Source organism: Strongylocentrotus purpuratus, unplaced genomic scaffold (genome assembly GCF_000002235.5).
Source record: "Strongylocentrotus purpuratus isolate Spur 01 unplaced genomic scaffold, Spur_5.0 spur5_scaffold_13, whole genome shotgun sequence".
Lineage (NCBI taxonomy): Eukaryota > Metazoa > Echinodermata > Echinoidea > Camarodonta > Strongylocentrotidae > Strongylocentrotus > Strongylocentrotus purpuratus.
The window spans coordinates 2,221,544-2,241,487 of NW_022145598.1; the positions used below are offsets into that span (position 1 = coordinate 2,221,544).

At 38.2% G+C, this 19,944-nt stretch overlaps 1 protein-coding gene across 9 annotated transcripts in view; it reads right to left on the reverse strand.

The window, feature by feature from the left end:
• The window catches only part of LOC588154 (otoferlin), a 93,311-nt gene extending 84,057 nt beyond the window's left edge, over positions 1-9,254 (reverse strand). For 7 of the 9 annotated variants that reach the window (XM_030982700.1, XM_030982704.1, XM_030982703.1 and 4 more), the window contains exons 1-6: positions 8,881-9,253; positions 4,505-4,563; positions 3,370-3,458; positions 2,260-2,359; positions 841-1,076; positions 205-293 (exon numbers count right to left, since the gene is read on the reverse strand). In XM_030982700.1, the coding sequence (XP_030838560.1) occupies positions 205-293; positions 841-1,076; positions 2,260-2,359; positions 3,370-3,458; positions 4,505-4,563; positions 8,881-8,959 (652 nt within the window). In that variant the 5' untranslated portion in view covers positions 8,960-9,253. Of the gene's footprint in view, positions 1-204; positions 294-840; positions 1,077-2,259; positions 2,360-3,369; positions 3,459-4,504; positions 4,564-8,880 lie in introns of all 9 variants that reach the window. The other 2 variants (XM_030982697.1, XM_030982705.1) reach the window with 2 other exon arrangements.
• Between the last annotated feature and the right edge of the window lie 10,690 nt (positions 9,255-19,944).

Below are 19,944 nucleotides of genomic sequence, written 5' to 3' on the forward strand. Positions count from 1 at the left end.
AAAATTTTAGTTTCTCCCATAACTTCTTTGAACTATGTGAAGTAACAAACCTGCTCAAGAATACATGTCGGCACTGAACAATCATTTTTGACTACAAATTGATAACTTTTTTCCTTCTTGGGCTACATTTGTTTTCCTTCCTGAATATAATCCCACACATGCATCTTAATTAGAGTGTAAGAAAGCCTTGCCCTGTATACTTACTGCCAATCCTCTCTATACCAACATCTGCTACGTATTCATCTTTCTTCTTCTTTTTCTTCAGTTTCATCTTGCCAAGCATGCTCTTTGAACTAAGGAAATGAAGGAGAATCAGAAATATATCAATCCTAAATATATACATTTACAGCATATATTATATACATATATATATATATATATATATATATATTAGAGGAGAAAAGGTAAAGTTGGGCGATTTATATTTTTCTGTGCAATCTAATTACAATGATTATATTAATGGATGTCGGACACGTTCATACTTTCTAGCTTTTTAAAACTCTTTTTTTTTGGGGGGGGGGGGGGGAAATAGCACTTGTATTTATAGACAATGGTGGATCGGGGGGGGGGGGGGTGGCTTTTGGGTCTGGGGTCCCACCCCTGGCTCTACAAAAAGTTTTTTTAAAGATGGTAACCACAATTTTAACTTTTTTTTTTGCTCAAGGGGGGGGGGGGGGTGTTGAGTAAACAAAAGTCTGGTGTCAGCGAATTATGACCTTCTGCACATAGAAGCTGATGACTCTCTCCCTTTAAATTCAAATTTCTGAGTACGACTAGTGCCCCCTCTACTGGTGGACTCATGCCATGTCACTGGTCACCAAGGATTAGTAGTTTACAAACCTCTTGTTAGAGCTCAGACTCTGTGAGGACCCATGGTGCGCCCCTTTCTTCATGAGCTGGAAGCTCTCTGAGTAGACGGACCGAGACCCGTCTTCATCGAAGTCCATCTCCTGTCCCATGAAACCCAAGTTATCTGATGCATGATGGGAAGGAGGAGGGGCCGTGAAGGTCTCCTGCTGCCAATCTCCCACAGTGCCGTCCGGCGCCTGGTAGAACACCTCAAAGAAGATGGCAACCTGTTTGGATAAACAGCATACATGCATAGTTTGAATTCTTTTTCTTCAGTTTGATTTGACATGGTTTGCAAATGTATAAACCAACTATCGCAGGCTAAAGAATATTTGAGATTATTTCAATACATCAACTACTGAATTCTCTCAATTAAGGCTTAATACATGATCCACTTGGCTCCCATTTATATAATAATAATAATAAAGATAGATTTATTGAGCACATAATAAACAGAAGTTTCTCTTTGCGCTTTACAAAGTAAAAAATAAAATCGGTTAATCAAATCAAATAGAAAACGTATACACTATACAGCATATTAATCTCATGCAATTTTTTAAGAGAAAAATTCAATAAATATCTAAAGAAATTTTTACAAAATATTAAGCTTATAACTGTGGGGACAATTGAAAGAACTACTAATGGAAAGAAAGTTATTCAAATTACATATATCTAAAAAAAAATCATGACTAAAAATCAGTGATTTAAGCAAGGTTTGATTTCTTGCCAGCCCTTGAGTTACTGGAGTTACTATAACTTCTTCTTACAACACTTATAACCTATCAAAGAAGACACATTGCATTTTACATGCTTGAGTGCATGCAATTACTGTGTGCACTGAGACTACATGGATGTATGTACTGATGCTTGAATGCTCTTGATTCAATCAAACTCTTTCACTGAAGTACTACAATACAGCCTTAATCTTTTGTCTGATTTCAAAGTACATTCAGATTCTTAAAGATAAAGTTGAGTACTGGCATTGTTATGTGGTTATATTGTGCCTGCAATGAAAGCAATTGGGGCAGGTTATGTGATTAAGGTTGACTACATCATGGACCTTACTTACATGTACAGGGGGGTGTAGTACATTATGAAATTACCACACCCTCAACGCTAAACCGAAGACAGTGCTTGCCTTTCATTCTTACCCTTGCATTTTCGGGGGTTGTGCGATCTGTGTGGTATGTGTGTAAGGGAGGATGATGTAGACTGATTGATTGATTGATTGATTAATTTTATTTCATTTCATATAACAATTGTTTGCATAATAAAGAACATAGTTAACAAAGTAAGTTCAAAATTATGAAATGAAACAGGAACCTACTGGAAAGCATAGCTTGTTTTTGTAGGGTCCCAATAATTAAAAAAAAATATATTAAAAAAAGGTAGAGAATGTGGACTACTCACATGCATGCCTCTGTTGTTACTGTCCAGGAGGGGTTCTCCAATCTTCACTGACCCTCTCTCCATCACCTCCTGTAGCACCATCCTGAATGACCCTATCGACCTGACAACCCAAGAGATTCAATTCAAATTCAATTCAAAGTTTATCCAACACTCTTCATAAAAACATTTAAAACATACAAATACAGAATTGAATAACAAAACAACAAGAAAGTGATAACAAATTACAACAGGAATTGATAAGAGCATTTGGGATAGGCAGAAAGGAGGGATTCCTTATATGAAAGCCTCCCCTAAAAACACACATACAGGAAAACAAGAACAAAAGAACACAACAAAAAACAAACTAAAACATACTATCATGTATAATCAGAGTAAAAAAAAGTGTCAAACTTGCCCATGCTATTAATACTGAAAAGATTTGAGTTTTGCATTTTTTAATTTCCTGAGGTATACTATTCCATATTAAGGGTCCTTTAAAAAATAGTGAATTTTTCATGCAAGTCGTTCTAATCTGATGAAACAAAACGGGTCATCAATAACATCATAAAGAGCAAGCACCTCATTTAATCAAATAAATGTGGGCCTTTTTTCCTCTCTCTCTCTCTGATGTGTCGCTCTCCACTTAGGCCTACAGCTCAAAGTAGTCTAAAACGTGGTTGGTGCAGAAGCTAATCTTTATCCTGTGCAAACTGAATTTGATCTGTCCTCTAAGATTCATGAAAATCACCAAGCTCCATTTTTTTGGAGGGGATTTATAATCACATGTGCAGAGGGAATCACAGAGAGAGAGAAAGAGAGGCAGGGTGAGATGGAGAAAGTGTGTGATACTGAGTTTTAAAGCTTATCTGCCGTAGTTTACAGGAGGGATTAGACTGCCCTGCAAGGTCACTGGACAGGTGGTTATCTCATCAACTCAGCTCTCAGTTAACATAAGAAAAAGAGGATCATGGGGGACCAATGGTCACCGATTAGGCATTGTTTGTTACATAGAGGGCGCAAGTAGCTACAAGTAGTGCAGTGGGCCTTTAAAACAATTTCAGACCAAAAAAGAGATGAGGATGGTTAGAAAGTAAAAGAGAAGGAAACAGGTAGATTTGAACAGAAACTTACTTGTTGGAAAGGTATTTGTTGAAGCTGACGACTGTAATTTCCAGCATCTCATCTGCTACAATACCGCTCCCCATGGCCCATTCAAATTGCTAAGTAAAGAAAACAATCACAGGGCTGTCATAAAAGTATCCCAACAACTCATTTAAATCATTAATGCAGTTCTTGTCTACATGTACACTAGAATATGTACCTAGCATCATTACAAACATTTGTACTGACAGAATTTAAATTGTGTAGTGAATTAAAAAAAAAAAATATCCAGCTGAGAAACTTCTGACCAGAAAGAATAACATGTAAGAGACTTGTCAAGAAGGAAAGATCAGGGGCCCGTTTCATAAAACTTGTTATCTACATGTATAACAACTGCTAAATTTCTATGACAAATTTGTTCTCAGCCAATCAGATGCCATGATTTCAGTAGCTTATAACAGTAGCTTGTAACTTGTTATTGATATCAAGTTTGCTCTCAGCCAATTAGATGCCATGATTTCAGTAGCTTATAACAGTAGCTTGTAACTTGTTATTGATATCAAGTTTGCTCTCAGCCAATTAGATGCCATGATTTCAGTAGCTTATAACAGTAGCTTGTAACTTGTTATTGATATCAAGTTTGCTCTCAGCCAATTAGATGCCATGATTTCAGTAGCTTATAACAGTAGCTTGTAACTTGTTATTGATATCAAGTTTTATGAAACAGACTGGGCTTTAACATTACAGATTGAGAGATAATAAGCAGTAAGAGAGAGAGAGCGATATATACATGTATAGATGGATATTGATATTGATATTGATATTGAGGGAGAGGGGGAGAGAGAGGGAGAGGGGGAGAGAGAGAGAGGGAGAGAGGAGAGAGAGAGAGAGGGAGAGAGGAGAGAGAGAGAGAGAGAGAGAGAGAGAGAGAGAGAAAGAGGGAGAGAGAGAGGGAGAGAGAGAGAAAGAGAGAGGTTTACAGAGTTAAAAGGAATAGATATGAAGATAAAGTAAAAGAACTATAATTACAAAAACAGGAAGGAAATAAAAAGTGAAAGAGTGAGAGACACAGAGAGAAAGAGAGGGAGAGAGAAAGGGGGGGGGGGGGAGACAAATGATGAAAGAGATTGATATAGAACTGGGACAATTTTTTTGACAAACTAACCTCATCCCAAACCACCTCATCTGCGATATTTTCATAGGTTTGTGTCATTTGGCTTACACCTAAAAGAAAAGAAAGAAATACAAAGAATAGATACTGTTACATCTCCCAATAACTGGGTTGTCAACATTAGACAACATTCATGGTGCTAAGGCAAAGCAAGGGAGCCTTTAAGAATGATCATTCACAAAGTAAACATTTGTTCATTGGATATCAAGAAATGGAAAAACACAAAGTTATCAAGTATCAGTTGACATTTCCTTGGAGATCAATTCAAATAATTTGTTTGACAACTTGTAAATGCACAAATATACATACTGTAGAGATACATCATGTATGTACAGGAGATATTGTTTGAGCATATTCTCGCACAACTCAAATAAATCTATGGTATTGTAAATCTTTGGCTAGACAATACCAGTGCAAGGAATATCAAAAGGTGAACAGTTTTGACATTTTCAGGAAATATTTGCACAACAACAGACCTTCCTTTTGCAAACAGTCTTCAGGGATAAATTTGAAGAAAAAAAACCCAGAAAGGTTTGTTCTTGAATCTAGTGCCACCATCAGTACCAATTCTCTTTGTTGAAGACTTGGTATGCACTAACAGTCTCAACGTTAATGTGTTGATGCATCTTAAGATATTTGATGCCCTATCAAATCATCCAATATATTTTAAATACATTTTAGTCATCAGAGAATAACAACAAAATATAATTTTTTTTATTCCATGACTTGAAAGTGTACAGAGAATGGCAAAAATGCATGTTACAAAAGGGCTCCATCCTTTAGAAAGATGGAGTTTCCTATTAAACTGAATTACCAGAATACAAAATTAACAAGAGATTTATTACTGGATAACAATGTGATGAAAAAATAATATAATAATACACAACAGTTACATGTATATAAATGTACATATGTATAGCCCTTAGCCAAATTTTGTTTAAAGTGATTTACATAAAACTGGAAGATTAAAATTATGCCTGTAATGGTTTGGGGAACTTAAGTAGAGTTTGCTCTACATGTATAGTACATGTAGATCTAAATCATGCCTGAAAACCTAGATCTACTGTATATATCAAATATTTAAACATTCCCTTTAAAAGTTAATTACACTCATTTGGCTCCCCCCCCCCCCACATCTTATCCTCTGTCCACAAAAAGGCAATACGAGCTACAGTATGCATTGTCAATGGAAGTGACAACCTTCCTGCCTACAGCCAATGATCTATTAGTTAAACAAGACAATATTTGTAACCTGTCTAAAGTTACAGGGAAATCGAACAAAAGTCAACAGCACCAAAAAAAAATTGCTATCAAATTTCTGGTATTTCGCCTACAGCTATTAAACATGATGGTTAATGTTAAAGAAAACCTTAAAAATCAAAAGTGTTACTTGAATTCTGTCTCATTTTCGGTATGTGAATAATAAACACAGCCTAATTAAATTTGATCCAAGCCCTTTAAAAATAATTATAAAATAATGATACAATAAAAAGATCCAACATACATGTAGGTGTACATGTACATGTACCTTCACAGTTATGTTTCAAATAACAATAGTTCCATTGCAATTGCTACATGTTTCACCATACATGTACTGTGTATGCACATGTACATCTGTCCGAATTCTTTTAGCAAACACACAGTTTTCTATAACTATAATCTAGAATGTTCCTGTGTTAATGATATATGACAAGTTTGCAGACTTCAAAACATTGTCATACCTGCAGCCACCAATATCATAATTAAAATATAATAATAACACAGCTAGCTTAATTAACAGAACAGACATATAGTATGGAAATGGAAATGGAAATACAGTGTCATTGTGTTCCTATTCATGCTAAATTAGACAAAGAGTAAGGGCGGACCTGATAACTGCACCATTCGAGAAAGAATGGATATTGATTTTCTCTGGCACAATAGAGATGGTCAAACCATATAAACACAGGACCGTATGGAAGACTGTGTATAATCAGTTAGGATACTTAATAAAGTACAGTAGTGAAAGTTCTAAATGGACTCAACTGCTCCAAACAACTATTTATTAATTTCCACTTGCCTAACCATATGGTAGGGTTCCAGAGAGCTACAGTGTACAGTGATGGTGTAAACAATATTTTGTCATATATATTTTGCGAGCAAATTATGATAATGTTAAGAACACTTTTGTGTAAAAACAGTGTGTTTATGATTTATGGAACTTGAGTAACACCATGTAACTAAACTCTCAACTGATGTTTCCTTCAATTTTCATGTGATCTCATTTCCAATTTTCCATAATGATGTTGTGGATAAACTTTAACACCCTTGAAGTATACAATCACTATGATTCACTCTTCTTTATTGAAATACAATTGACATTATTCTTTCAAAATCAATACATTTCTAATGAATCGACTTCAAACTTGTACTGCAATATACAGTAGGCCAAACAACTTTCTTCTTTCTTAAAAAAGTTAAGTTTGCAAGTCTTCATATCTTCCCAATTTTACTTTTCTCAATTTTACTTTTCTCATCTTATCTACTCTATAATACCACCCATAAATTCACACATTGTGTGTTCCTTAAATACAACTGACATTATTCTTTCAAAATCAATACATTTCTAATGAATCTTCAAACTTGTACTTCAATATACAGTAGGCAAAACAAATTTCTTCTTTCTTAAAAAAGTTAAGTTTGCAAGTTTTCATATCTTCCCAATTTTACTTTCTCATCTTGTCTGCTCTATAATACCACCCATAAATTCACACATTTTGTGTTCCTTCTTCATCACTGTCATCCGGCATCCTGGTAGGCTTATACCACTTCTTGATTTTCTTGTACTTTGCTCCTTTTAAAGACCGTCAATACTACTGGGCCAGAGGGGATAAGACCACACAGCAAGGTCACTGACAGGTGGCTATCTCATTAACTCAGCTACAATGTATCAACAAGAAAAAGAGGATCACGGGGGACCAACAGGCACCGATTGGGGAACTTTTCTATATAGAGAGAGCAAGTAGCTACAAGTGGAACAGTGGGGCTTTAAACTGCAATAAGTCTATTTCTGGATTATTCAATAACAAGGAGGAGGCAGATGGTCACCTCTAGGGATGATTATTGTTATGAGAATTGATAGGCCATGCCCAAGGAGGGGACAGCATTCTACCTTTTATCTGGACCCCCTCCCCCATCTCTCACCATCATCATCACCATCAACTGTTTTAGTAATTGTAGCACTTTAAATTCATCTTTCATTCATCTTTAAACCTTTCCCAATACCCCATTTTTGTCCCATCATTTTCTTTCAAAAAGTGTACTTTGTGCTTACTTTAAATCTTTAATCCCCTCTGTCTATTCAAAGCTCTTGGCATCTCATCTATCGATTATTTCTCTTCTTTCCCACCATTCTCTGCCTCATATTTCTCCTTCACTCACAGCCTCTGTTGTTGTTGTTAATGTTTGGTATTATCGGCGTTTCATTCTTTTTTAGAATATTTACGCCATTCACTTTTTTTTATCTTTTTTTTTACTATTTGTAAATTCATACTCTAAGCTTCTCTTTTTTTCTTTTTTTTTGATAATATAATCTGTGAGTTGAACTCTGCTTTATATAGGCCTCATCTGTTTCCAAATAATAAAAATTAAAAAACAGTGCTTATAAAGCGCTTTCCACTGAAGTCTCTAAGCTCTATAACAAACAAAATAGACTAATAAATAATTACATATTAAACAAAACTAAATTACAAATAAACCTACAAATTACAATACATATGAAATATACATCACTGTGAACAGAGTAAGTTAATCATCGAAAGCAATTTTGAATAAATGTGTTTTGAATTGGTTGACAGTCTGACATTTTTTTACATATTCGTGCCAAAGCTCAGAGCGGTGGCCAAGAAAGAATTGACACCAAAGTAGACACGTGGTTTAATTGTTTAATGGTTTAGTTTGTTTTTGTTTTTATTTACTCATCTCTCTTACAAGTTAACAGCTTCTCTGAGCTTTGACCTATATTTTCTCCTGAAAATGAATCTCTTTGAAAATGAGGCGAGGATCAGTTACCTCAAGATACTTTGCTCATTCTTGCAGCTGTATGGATACAGGCCTGAATTACAATCAAATGGTAGAACCAAGATTGCAAGACATAGGCTTATGCAACCTACACAATTCAGTGATAAACATCTCTATGGCAAGTCAATATCACGAAAATCGAAACACAATCGACTTCACATTTATCAAGATCCGATTATAATTGAAGTTGGACAGTTATAATCAAGCAGGTCTTCCTTCCAAATTTAGCTGTAACACCCTGTCGTTATATGCGAGTTATGTGTGGTAAACACGATTAGAAGACAGTGAAGAATCAATAACCACAAACTTACCTCTAAAAGTTATTTTAGCAAGCCGTTCCCCCTTGGAATGGAACCCGCGGGCACTCTGGACGTGTACGATCAGCGACATCTTGAAAGAGTTTCCACCCGAAAGTGCAGGGCCAAGATGAGGCTGGTGGTAACAACATCCACACCTCCTCAAAACTTTGCAGTCAACTTGATCAAGATATTACAGTTCCAGTATTCTCCATTTTGTTATCGCGGTCTTGTTATGTTTTGCCCTACAGTGTACATATGCTGTATTCGATCGCAGCAAACTAGCCAGGTGCTCTCAATTGTGAAAGGGTAAAATTTGAATAAGAATAGATGAGCTAACAGCAGTTATCGGTTCAATAGTTCCGTGCATTCCGTCTTTTACCTTACATACAGCTTACATGTACATACGTTACATGTCTTACCGTGCGGCGCAGTCACCTGCTGGACGAGGATACCAGAACCCGTCACCGCTCCTCTCAAAATAGAAGAAAGTTTGTGAAAGCTCGTCGATTTCTCAAAGGGTAGTCAACTGCACTAAAAATACATCAAGTTCCTTTACTTTGCGCCTTTTCATTTAGCATACATTATTTCAATGCATAGATTAAAATATATTCTAAAATGTTAACCTTTTAGATAGATGATGATAATAAGAAAGACAAACTTCAAAATGATGTACATATTTTCTCACAATTTACCCCTCTAAAGCTATAATGGAACAGTCTCAAAGCAATTTGTTTTAAAACGTCGTCTTCATACATTACGCAACATGGATTTTAATGCACCTGTTTATGTGCGTGATATCTGGAAGAATTTTAGATTCCTATAATCTTATTGATACCAATCATATTTTGGCAATAATATATGTATGATTGATTTCTCCCGTTTTTCACGCCGATGGTATTAGAATTCGAATACCATTCAAACATTGAACCTGTTTACTAATGAACATATATATTTTATTTGATATGCTCTCCAAGAAATGTCAACTGATACTTGATAAATTTGTGTATGTCATTTCTTGATATCCAATCAACAAATGTTTACTTTGTGATTTCTACATGTTTCTCTCCCCTAGCTTCTAGCCCACGGTCACGAAGGTTCGCACGAATCCCCATGTTCGTACGAATTCCAGAGTTCGTAGAGATTCGTAGATCTGATGGGGCATAGTTTCTTACGTCCTTCTTCCGGAGTTCGAACGAACGCGTTCAACTTTTCGTTTTTTTTCTCTCGTAAGAATGCCTTGAGTTCTTCTAACGTGAGGCTTACGGCCATCTTACGAGTTGTTGTTCTCGCAAGTTGGTCGTACGTGTAACTGACGGAATTCTCGAGTCATTCGCATGAAGATCTTACGATTTTTTGGTATATTTTGTCGGGTTGCAAAAAAAAAAAGGGCGCTGCATAAATTGTATTCGTACACCTTTGTGACCGTAGCTTTAAGCTACAGTCACAAAGGTTCGTACGAATCTCCCTTTTTTTCCATTGTCTTCCCAAATTTCCATTGTCTGAAAATCGTTCGTACGGCGTTCGTAGCAGTTCGTTATGGCATTTGTGACCGAGGATTTACAAGCACTATATGAACGCCTAACGAACGCCAGGAGTCTTTCGTATGAATGCCATACGAATCTTTGTTCGTAAGGCATTCTTACGAACACCGTAGGATCCCCCTACAACAACTTAAGGCGTTCTTACGATCATCGTAAGAATTTCAGGCTTCTAGAATTGTCTCTCGATTCTACGAAATGTACGAAGACCTTGCGTGGTTCTTACAATGCTATTACGACGTTCGTAAGACCGCCTTACGAAGAGAGGGTTTCGAACGAGGTTGATAAAAATCTTAGACAAGACTATCGACAAGTCTGCGACTTACGAACGGTCTATTAACGCTGTTTTCGTACGGCCTTCTTAAGAAGATCTTACAAAATCGTCGTAATGTTATGTGTGACTGAGGCTTTACAGGCATTGGTTGTTGCTATGTCGGTGTTATAGTTGTCATGAAATGCATCGCTGGTGTTTGAAATTAATTCTGATTCGGGGCAGATTCAAGATTTCGATATGGCAGGGGGTGGGGGGGGGGGGGATCGTTTTCCTAGAGTTGCACTATTAGAAATGTGCATCCTTTTAGAAAAGATATAAGCATTTTTCATGTTCTTTTTTATTGAATTTTGAATGTTTACATGAAGAAAAAAAGGGGGGGGGCCCGGGATGGAGGACAGCAAGCCTCCATTGTCGCATTGAAGCTTCAAGTTAAAGGTAAAGACCGGTAGTGGTAACATTGCGGTTAAAGGGAATTTGGTGCAAAATATCCATTTAATATTGTTTAAATATTGCCTTCAGAGGTTTAGGTGGCAATTCTTCAACCTAAATTCGCAAAAAAAAGCAGAAATATATGCCCAAATGTTCAATGTTGAAGTACATTCACGATATCATTCACGGTAATAATATATATATCAGTAAAGCGCTTTGAGAGGGCCTTCGGTCCTGAGAAGCGCTATATAAGAACTAGCTATTATTATTATTATCATCTACAGGCGCGGATCCAGGATTTTCCAATAGGGGGGGGGGGGGGCCGGAAATTTGGAAAGTGTGCAGACCATTTTTACAACTCAACATACCAATACTGACAAGGTCATATCAGAAGCACCATACCGGTACAATTTTTGACATTTTCATCGGGGGGGGGGGGGGGGGGAGGGGCTAAAGCCTCTTTCATGACAAAAGTTTTATTAAATTATTAGAGAAAGAAGATGATTCGTTATATTCTCGACTCTAAAATAATCCTTGTCTGAATTCAGTTTTCCCCCGCCCGCCCGTAGCGCGTAATTTTCGGACGCTTTATTAAATTATGAGAGAAAGAAGACCATTCGTTGTACCATTCTCGACTCTTAATCCTTGTTTGAATTCAGTCTTTCCCCTTCCCGCGCGAAGCGCGGCAGCTTTGACGTTTCATTAAATTATTAGAGAAAGGAGAGGATTCGTTGTACCATTCTCGAATCTCGATCCTTGTCTGAATTCAGTTCCTCCCCCCCTCCCGCGCGAAGCGCGGAAGCTTTAACTTTCCATAGTTTAATGATATTGTTAGAGGAAGAAGATGATTGGTTGTTCCATTCTCGACTGTCCTACTTGTAGCTACCTGCTCCCTCTATATAGAAAACTTCCCCAATCGGTGTCTTTTGTTCCCCCATGATCCTCTTTTTCTTACGTTAAATGAGAGCTGAGTTAATGAGATAGCCACCTGTCACAGTGACCTTGCTGGCTCGCTTGGTGGTCTAACCCCTTCTGGCTGAAGTAGTAAAGCGTGCCTTTAATCCTTCACTGAATTCAGTCCCCTCCCCCTCCCGCGCTAAGCACAGAAGCTTAACATGTCATTAAATTATTAGAGAAATAAGACGATTCGTTGTACCGTTTTCGGAATTTTCAAAAATATTTCTTTGTCTGCTCCTTTTTTGTCTTATGTCCTCTTACTGCCCCTACCGCCCTTGGCTACACGCCTGCTTTAAAGGGAACATGAAGCAATCATGATTGTGATAGCACACAATTAGGTTAGTAGAAACGAAAGGAAAAAAATATCTATTACACCAACCATGGATAAATCACGGCCGGGAGCGTCATATCATATCATATCATTTAATAGTTTTGTGTTATCGGGCGAGGGCCGGGGCGTAGCGACCAAGCGAGATTTTGCAATGTTGAATGCTGAAATTATGCATTCTAGAAAATCCCTAAGCCCAATAATTCTTTCCGCTATATGTCTTTCTAGCTGTATTTTTAAATTTCCAGGGCGACGTGTCCCCCTATCGGGCCCAGGATCGCCGCCCCTGCCCGTGTCCATGTACCTGTGTTGGCTAAGTCAGTAGAGCGTCCGCATCACAACCGGGAGGTCGAGGGTTCGAACCCCGGCCGCGTCATATCAAAAGACGTTAAAAGACCTTGTTTGGTGTTCAACAATAAGGGATAGAGCAATGTCGATCTGGCGCTGCTCAGTGGCTGCCGGGCTCACGATCAATTGGGCAAAAAGAATTTCCATTTTCGGTTTAACTTAATAAAAGATTACAAAATATGGACTATAAAAGATTATATATTATTATTATTATTATTATTATTATTATTATTATTATTATTATTATTATTATTACTATTATTATTATTATAATTATATGCTGCTTAATGGTACGGGTATTTCCACATACCCATGTATTGTCCAACTCATATTGTCTGAGCTTGGCTTCACGCACATCTTCCTTACGTATACAAATAAAACGAATGAGATAGATGTCTATAATAGTTTTTGTTTGAAGAGGTTTATACGCAGGATATTTTCAATAATATGTATACTACTCTCGATCACATTATAACACCGGCTTTTAGCCCTGCGGCCATGATAAGCATTGAAGCAATCTATCTCTTCCTACCGGGTACCCATTTATTTCACCTGGGTGAAGGATGGCAAATGTAGATTGATGTTTTGCCGAAGGACATTCGCGCTGTGGCAGGGGTTCGAACCCTAATATTTAACTCTTTGTTAATAGTGCGTTTATTTATCCAATAATCAAACTACATAGTCTCCATCTATATTAGTTTATTTTACACAAGGTCGCAGCCACCGTCTATTAAAGTGTAAATGACGAGACGAAATAGTAATGACGGCAATTTCTAATGACAGTTATTGAATATGGTTGAAGACATAAATATCTTACAGATTCAAGTTGGAAGATTGTTTTACAAGTTTCATCATTTTTTAATTGTTTTTTTTTGGATTTGATTTGATTTATTTTTCACTCAAATATCCACAAATTAAATGACATATATAAACCATACAATAATACAATATATAATAGAACAAATGAATTATAGAAGTAACGAAATACTGACAAGTATGTTCGTAATCAAATAAGTTTACAGAGTACATTCAAGTTTGAGAATAAGAGAAAATATTTTATATTGCTTGACTTAACTGAGAGGGGGAAAAGGGGAACCTCAGAAAAGCTAGGTTTGTTGAGCGAGATTCCCAGTATAAATCAAATAATGGACCATCAACAAAGTGCATCAAAATCTGCACATGTCCGCTCCCAGAGAAACCAGAGACGCGCGAACCCACCCGCCCGCGCCAGATTCTCGGGTCTCCCCCGCCAAGGCCAAGGCCAAGGCCCATTCATAATCCTCTTTTAATGTAAGATATATGGTAAATCTATCGACGAAATCAAACGAATATCTGTAAACAGGATATGAGTGTACCTGTACTTTTAAAATCAAATTCATCATTTGCAGACATGCAGGGTACCATTTCTAATACCTTTTGTAGATGTGATGCATGCAACAGGACGTTAAAAGAAAATACATCAATAAGTGCCACGTGATACTATGAATTCTCATGACAAACAAAGAAAATATGAAATCCGTTTCATTTTTTAAATCAATCACTCAATATTGTTTGAACGACATACAGCCAGCAAGAATAATTTTTTGGTACGTTTTATTTTTATCCGTAGTATTGACAATATACAGTTGCATATGAAGTTGGAATACATGTTCTTACCTCTCATCCTGAATAAACCTCCGACAATATGATTTATAAGTTTGTGACTTCTCATAACCTTATAGATCAATATTTTACCTTTTTAGATTGATCAATAAAGTTCGGAGAAGATATAAACTTTATACAAACCATATTGGCTGAACCATTTCATGAAAAGGCGAAGGACAAACTTATTCCAACTTTACGAGAAAGAGTGCAGAAAACCAAAGAGGGAAGGGCGAGGAAAATTCATGTCCACTTGTCGATCCTGAACCCTGTAGCTTGTGATCTATAGTCCGGTGATTTATCCACTAGACCACAGCACCTTAGCTCTAAACCGTGTGAGTCAACAAAAAAGTTTACACCTAGAAAATGGCTAATTATTTTAAAGATCATCTATGGACAGTAAATTATTATACATCTTATGAAAGAGTGTTATATCCCAAATCATTTGGTATCTTTTTGTGTGGTATGTGTTCACAGGAGGCATTGTTTGCAAGGGTGCAAAAATCGACTTGCGCCAAAGTTGCTTATGTGATGTATTAGAGTAATAGAGGATGAATTAAATGTATCAAATAAGATGCATTGCATAGGCTTTTTGCAGAAGCAAAGTCACACACACATACATTTGATATTTGATATTGTGTGGCATGATTTATTTTGTTACGGGTGTTATTTGGATCTGCAAAGAACGAATTAATACCCAAATCCCAATTGTTTTATTCAAACATCCCATAAGAAACTTTGGCGCATTTAAGTCGATTTTTGCACTCTCGCAAACAATGCCTCCTGTTCATCCAAGCGTGAACACATACCACACAAAAATGATACTAAATGATATGGGATAAAACAATCTTTCATAAGATGTATGATAATATACTGTTCATAGATGATTTTTGAAATAATTAGCAACTATCTAGGTGTAAACTTTTTTTTTTGACTCACACTGTATGTATCCGTTCTTAACAGTGGATTATCTAGTATAGAGATGATCCGGCGTAAGAACCTAGCTCGATGGAAGATCCAAAGGGGGAGGGGGGTATTGAAGGTCATCATGCAATTGTAATGTTTCTATATTTCAATTTGTGATGCTTTAAGCTTTTGAAAGTGCCTTAAATTGATTTTTTTTTAATAGTCTCCGCGATCTTTCTTCTTCTCGCCCTCTCGCCTTCTCGCCCTCTCCCTCTCTCTTTATCTTTCTTAAGCTCCCCCTCCCCATCCCACTCCCATCCCACTCCCCTGCCCTTACCCTCCCCTCTGACTCTTTCTTTCTGTCTGTCTCTTTCTCTCTCGCACTCTTATCTATCATGTCTTTTTCTCCTGGCAATATGACACAATCTTGCAGGCGGATGTTTGCCTCTTAATTTCCAAACTATACGGCAATTTAAAACAAAGCTTGATTGTACGACTAGTACCTAAGGCAGGCGCGGATCTAGGATTTTCCAATAGGGGAGCCGGAAATTTGGAAAGTGTGCAGACCATTTTTTCAACTCAACATACCAATACTGACAAGGTCATATTAGAAGCACCATACCGGTACAATTTTTGACATTTTCATCGGGGGGGGGGGGGGGGGGTTAAAGCCTCTTTCATGACAAAAGTTTCATTAAATTATTAGAGAAAGAAGATGATTCGTTGTTATATTCTCGACTCTAAAATAATCCTTGTCTGAATTCAGTTTTCCCCCGCTCGCGCGTAGCGCGTAATTTTCGGACGCTTCATTAAATTATGAGAGAAAGAAGACCATTCGTTGTACCATTCTCGACTCTTAATCCTTGTTTGAATTCAGTCTTTCCCCTTCCCGCGCGAAGCGCGGCAGCTTTGACTTTTCATAGTTTAATGATATTGTTAGAGGAAGAAGATGATTGGTTGTTCCATTCTCGACTCTTAAAGGTACACTGTCCTACTTGTAGCTACTTGCTCCCTCTATATAGAAAACTTCCCCAATCGGCGTCTGCTGGTCCCCCATGATCCTCTTTTTCTTATGTTAAATGAGAGCTGTGTGTAAAGTCAGTACGGGCCGGATTTTGTGTATTACGGGCCGGACTTTGTTGCGTGAAAAGTTACCCTTTATCGGAGATTCCCGGAGTGGGAGAGAGGGAGGAGGGGGGGGGGGGGCCTTTCTTTTTTTCTTTTCTCCTTTTTTTCCCTCTCTTTCTGCTTCTTTTCTCTTCTTTCTTTTCTCTTTTCTTTTCTTTTCTCTTCTCCTTTCTTTTCTCTTCTCCTTTTTTTCTTCTCTTCTTTCTTTTTTCTCTTCTTTTCTTTCTCTTTTTTTCTTTTTTTGCGCCGCCAATAGGGGGGGCCGCGGCCGTTTCGGCCCCCCCCCCCCCTGGATCCGCCACTGATCTATCCAGGCCGGATCGATATGATAATTTACCAAATATATCGTTTAGTAGGCGGTTTCCCGACAACATTTGTATGATCATGTATTAGTCAAAACAAGCGGACACCTTTTTTTTTTTTTTTTGGTCTCGAAATTTGAAAATTTGACATTTTTTTTCGTTGGGGGGGGGGGGGGGGGGGTAAGGTAACTTTACGTTAGCCGTGGGCAAAAAACTAAACAAAACAAAACAAAACAAAGGGGGGGGGGTTAGTTTTTTTAGGGGGGTTTACACACATAAAAAAAATACCAAAGGGGGGGTTTGAACCCCAACCCCCCCCCCCCCCTGCGTAAGCCCCTGCCTGTAATAGTATTCTGGCTCGTTTTCCCCAGATAAAGTTTTGATACCGTAATAATGACATCAATTCAAGCTGAAACAAAACTGTAATAAGGCCCTCTTGCGACCGATACCATTTAGTCTGTGTATCACAACCACAACGCCATTTCTGGCCGAATGACGTGTTGGTTGCACGAGTAGGAGTTGGTGATTCCATGATTATTGGTAAAATGACAATTTGTGGGGGAGGGAGGCCGGGGGGAGGGAGGCCGGGGGCGGGGCATAGCTCTCGCCTCGTACGTCTATACTCTATATGCAAATAATATTTGCCCTATCGGTTTTCTATGATGGTTCTTTCCAGGAAACTTTGGGTAATATTTTCCTTGTGCAAACATATCCATCAACCGATTAAGAAAACAATTATAGTCCGTGACTCAGTTTCTATCGAGATATGCTTCTATTCAGTAGTATAGGTAAGAAGGCAGGTCAGGGGCGTAAATCCCGGGGGGATGGGGAGGGGGGGGCTGCATCCCCCCCTGGCTTGAAGTAGGGGGGTGACCTGTACAATCATTCCCCCCCCCCTGAGATTACAAAAAAAAAGAGAGAAAAAAAAGGAAGAAGAAGAAGAAAAAAAAATGTGATGGTTTCACTTTCAGCATAATGCATGAGAAATGAGTTTTTTTTTAATGTATGTATAACTGTATAGCCTACACGTACACAGTATGTCACGATCATTAAGAGTAGTTGCGCGACGTGCGCGAACAAGCACTTCATAAACTTCAGAATAATTTTTCGTTATTTTGCAAGGTATTATTATAGCCTAGACGTAAAGTGCGCCAGCGCGCGAGCGCTTAAAAAGTGCAATCATGTACAATAGATGCCCGGCTCTCTCCCCACCCCGCTCAGTGTTATTTAGGGTACGCCTATGCTCGTTCCCTCTGAATTTCTGAATCCCCCCTTTCGCCGGCTTTTCGCTGGCTTTTCCTGCCTTGGAGACCCCCCCCCCCCCAAATCCGGAACACTGCTAAATGTACCACCCCCCCCCCCCCAATTTCAGGTGAGCTCTAGTCGATCGAGGGGGACTGGGGGCTGGGGGCCAATGTTTTTACTTTTCAAAATGAAATAATCCTGAATGAGCTTTCAAAGCTAGCAGGAGTTTCAGGAATTTGATCCCGGGATTCGATCAATTTTTCTATGATATTCAAGATATTTGATAACCCCCTTTTTACATTTCTCAGGAGTCCAAAGAGAGAGAGAAAAAAAACCCACCCCAACCCAATCTCCGGGTAAAAAGTCAAATACACCCCCTTTTTTTTTTTACAATTCTCGGGCCGGATTTTGTCGCGCGAAAAAATACCCCTTTCCTGGAGATTTTAGGAACGCGCATGCGGTCCCTCCGACCCCGGAGTGTGTGTGTGTGTGTGTGTGTGTGTGTGTTTGGGAGGGGGGGGGGGGTAGATGAAGACTGAAGTTCCAGACCTGGCGTGTTCAAGACTTACAGTGGCCGTTTGTCTCTTCAGTTATTTCAAGGTAAGTCTGTACACATTCTTATTATTTTTATATTTGAGAAAGGATTTGGCTGAGGAAATTAAAGAATTCATTAGATTTAAATAATAAACACAGTACATGTATCATTATATGAATTCCAGAAACATTTTTCAAGAGGTGTGAAAACTGTGAACGCATCTGATTGAGAGTGATAAATAATACGGTAACTGTTGCATAGCCCAAGTCCTACTCGGTGGTTTGTCATTTGTTCACACCTAAAACTTAAGGGACAAGGGGATGATATTTAAGGGCTGCAATGCATGTGATGTTTGTGTAGGTCTATGAATGAATTAATTTGTTGTTTATATTGAATGAATTGAATTGAATCAGATTAATAGGGCTTAATAAGAGTCGAAAATGGTGCAACGAATCGTCTTCTTTCTATAATAATTAAATCAAACGTCTAAGCTTTTCGCGCGGGAAGGGGAAACTGAATTCAGACGAGAATTAAGAGTCGAGAACAGTACACCCAATCGTTTGCTTTCTCTAATAATTTAAGGAAACGTCAAGGCTTCCGCGCTTCGCGCGAGAGGGGGAAACTGAATTCAGATAAATAGGGCTTATTAAGAGTCGAAAACGGTGCAACGAATCGTCTTCTTGCTATATATAATAATTAAATCAAACGTCTAAGCATTTCGCGCTTCGCGCGGGAAGGGGAAACTAAATTCAGACGAGAATTAAGAGTCGAGAACAGTACACCCAATGGTCTGCTTTCTCTAATAATTTAAGGAAACGTCAAGGCTTCCGCGCTTCGCGCGAGAGGGGGAAACTGAATTAAGATAAATAGGACTTATTAAGAGTCGAAAACGGTACAGCGAATCGTCTGCTTTCTCTAATAGTTTAATGAAACGTCAATGAGGAGGAGAGGGAGAAATGGCAGATGGGAAAAAAATGAACGTGAAAGCAAGATACCACGACCTAGCCTTTTGACAAGGCCTCGTGACTCTGGCTAAGCGGCTGAGATGAGTCTAGATACCCGGAGTGAAGGCGCGACCGAGTGACGAATTGTCACGAGCTTCTCGCTCTCTCGTTCACTCGGGTTTTCGCGATTAGTCTCGTTTTAGTCGCTCGGCGTCTATCAGACAAGTGGCCTTGTTTAAAGGCTAACCACGACCCGACCCCTCTACCACTCTTTCCCGATAAGCCCATTGATTGATTGGTTGATCTTTATTCACCAAGTTTCCAACATACGATATACAAGAATAACAGATCAAAATTAAGTCAGCTTGAACAGGATAATCCACGAAAGCTCGAGAACTTATTTCCAGTGGGCTCCCCGACAGACATATAGTAATATTTACAGACATAAAAGATTTTTTTTTTTAATTTAAAGATAATAATGATGATAATGATAATAACCAA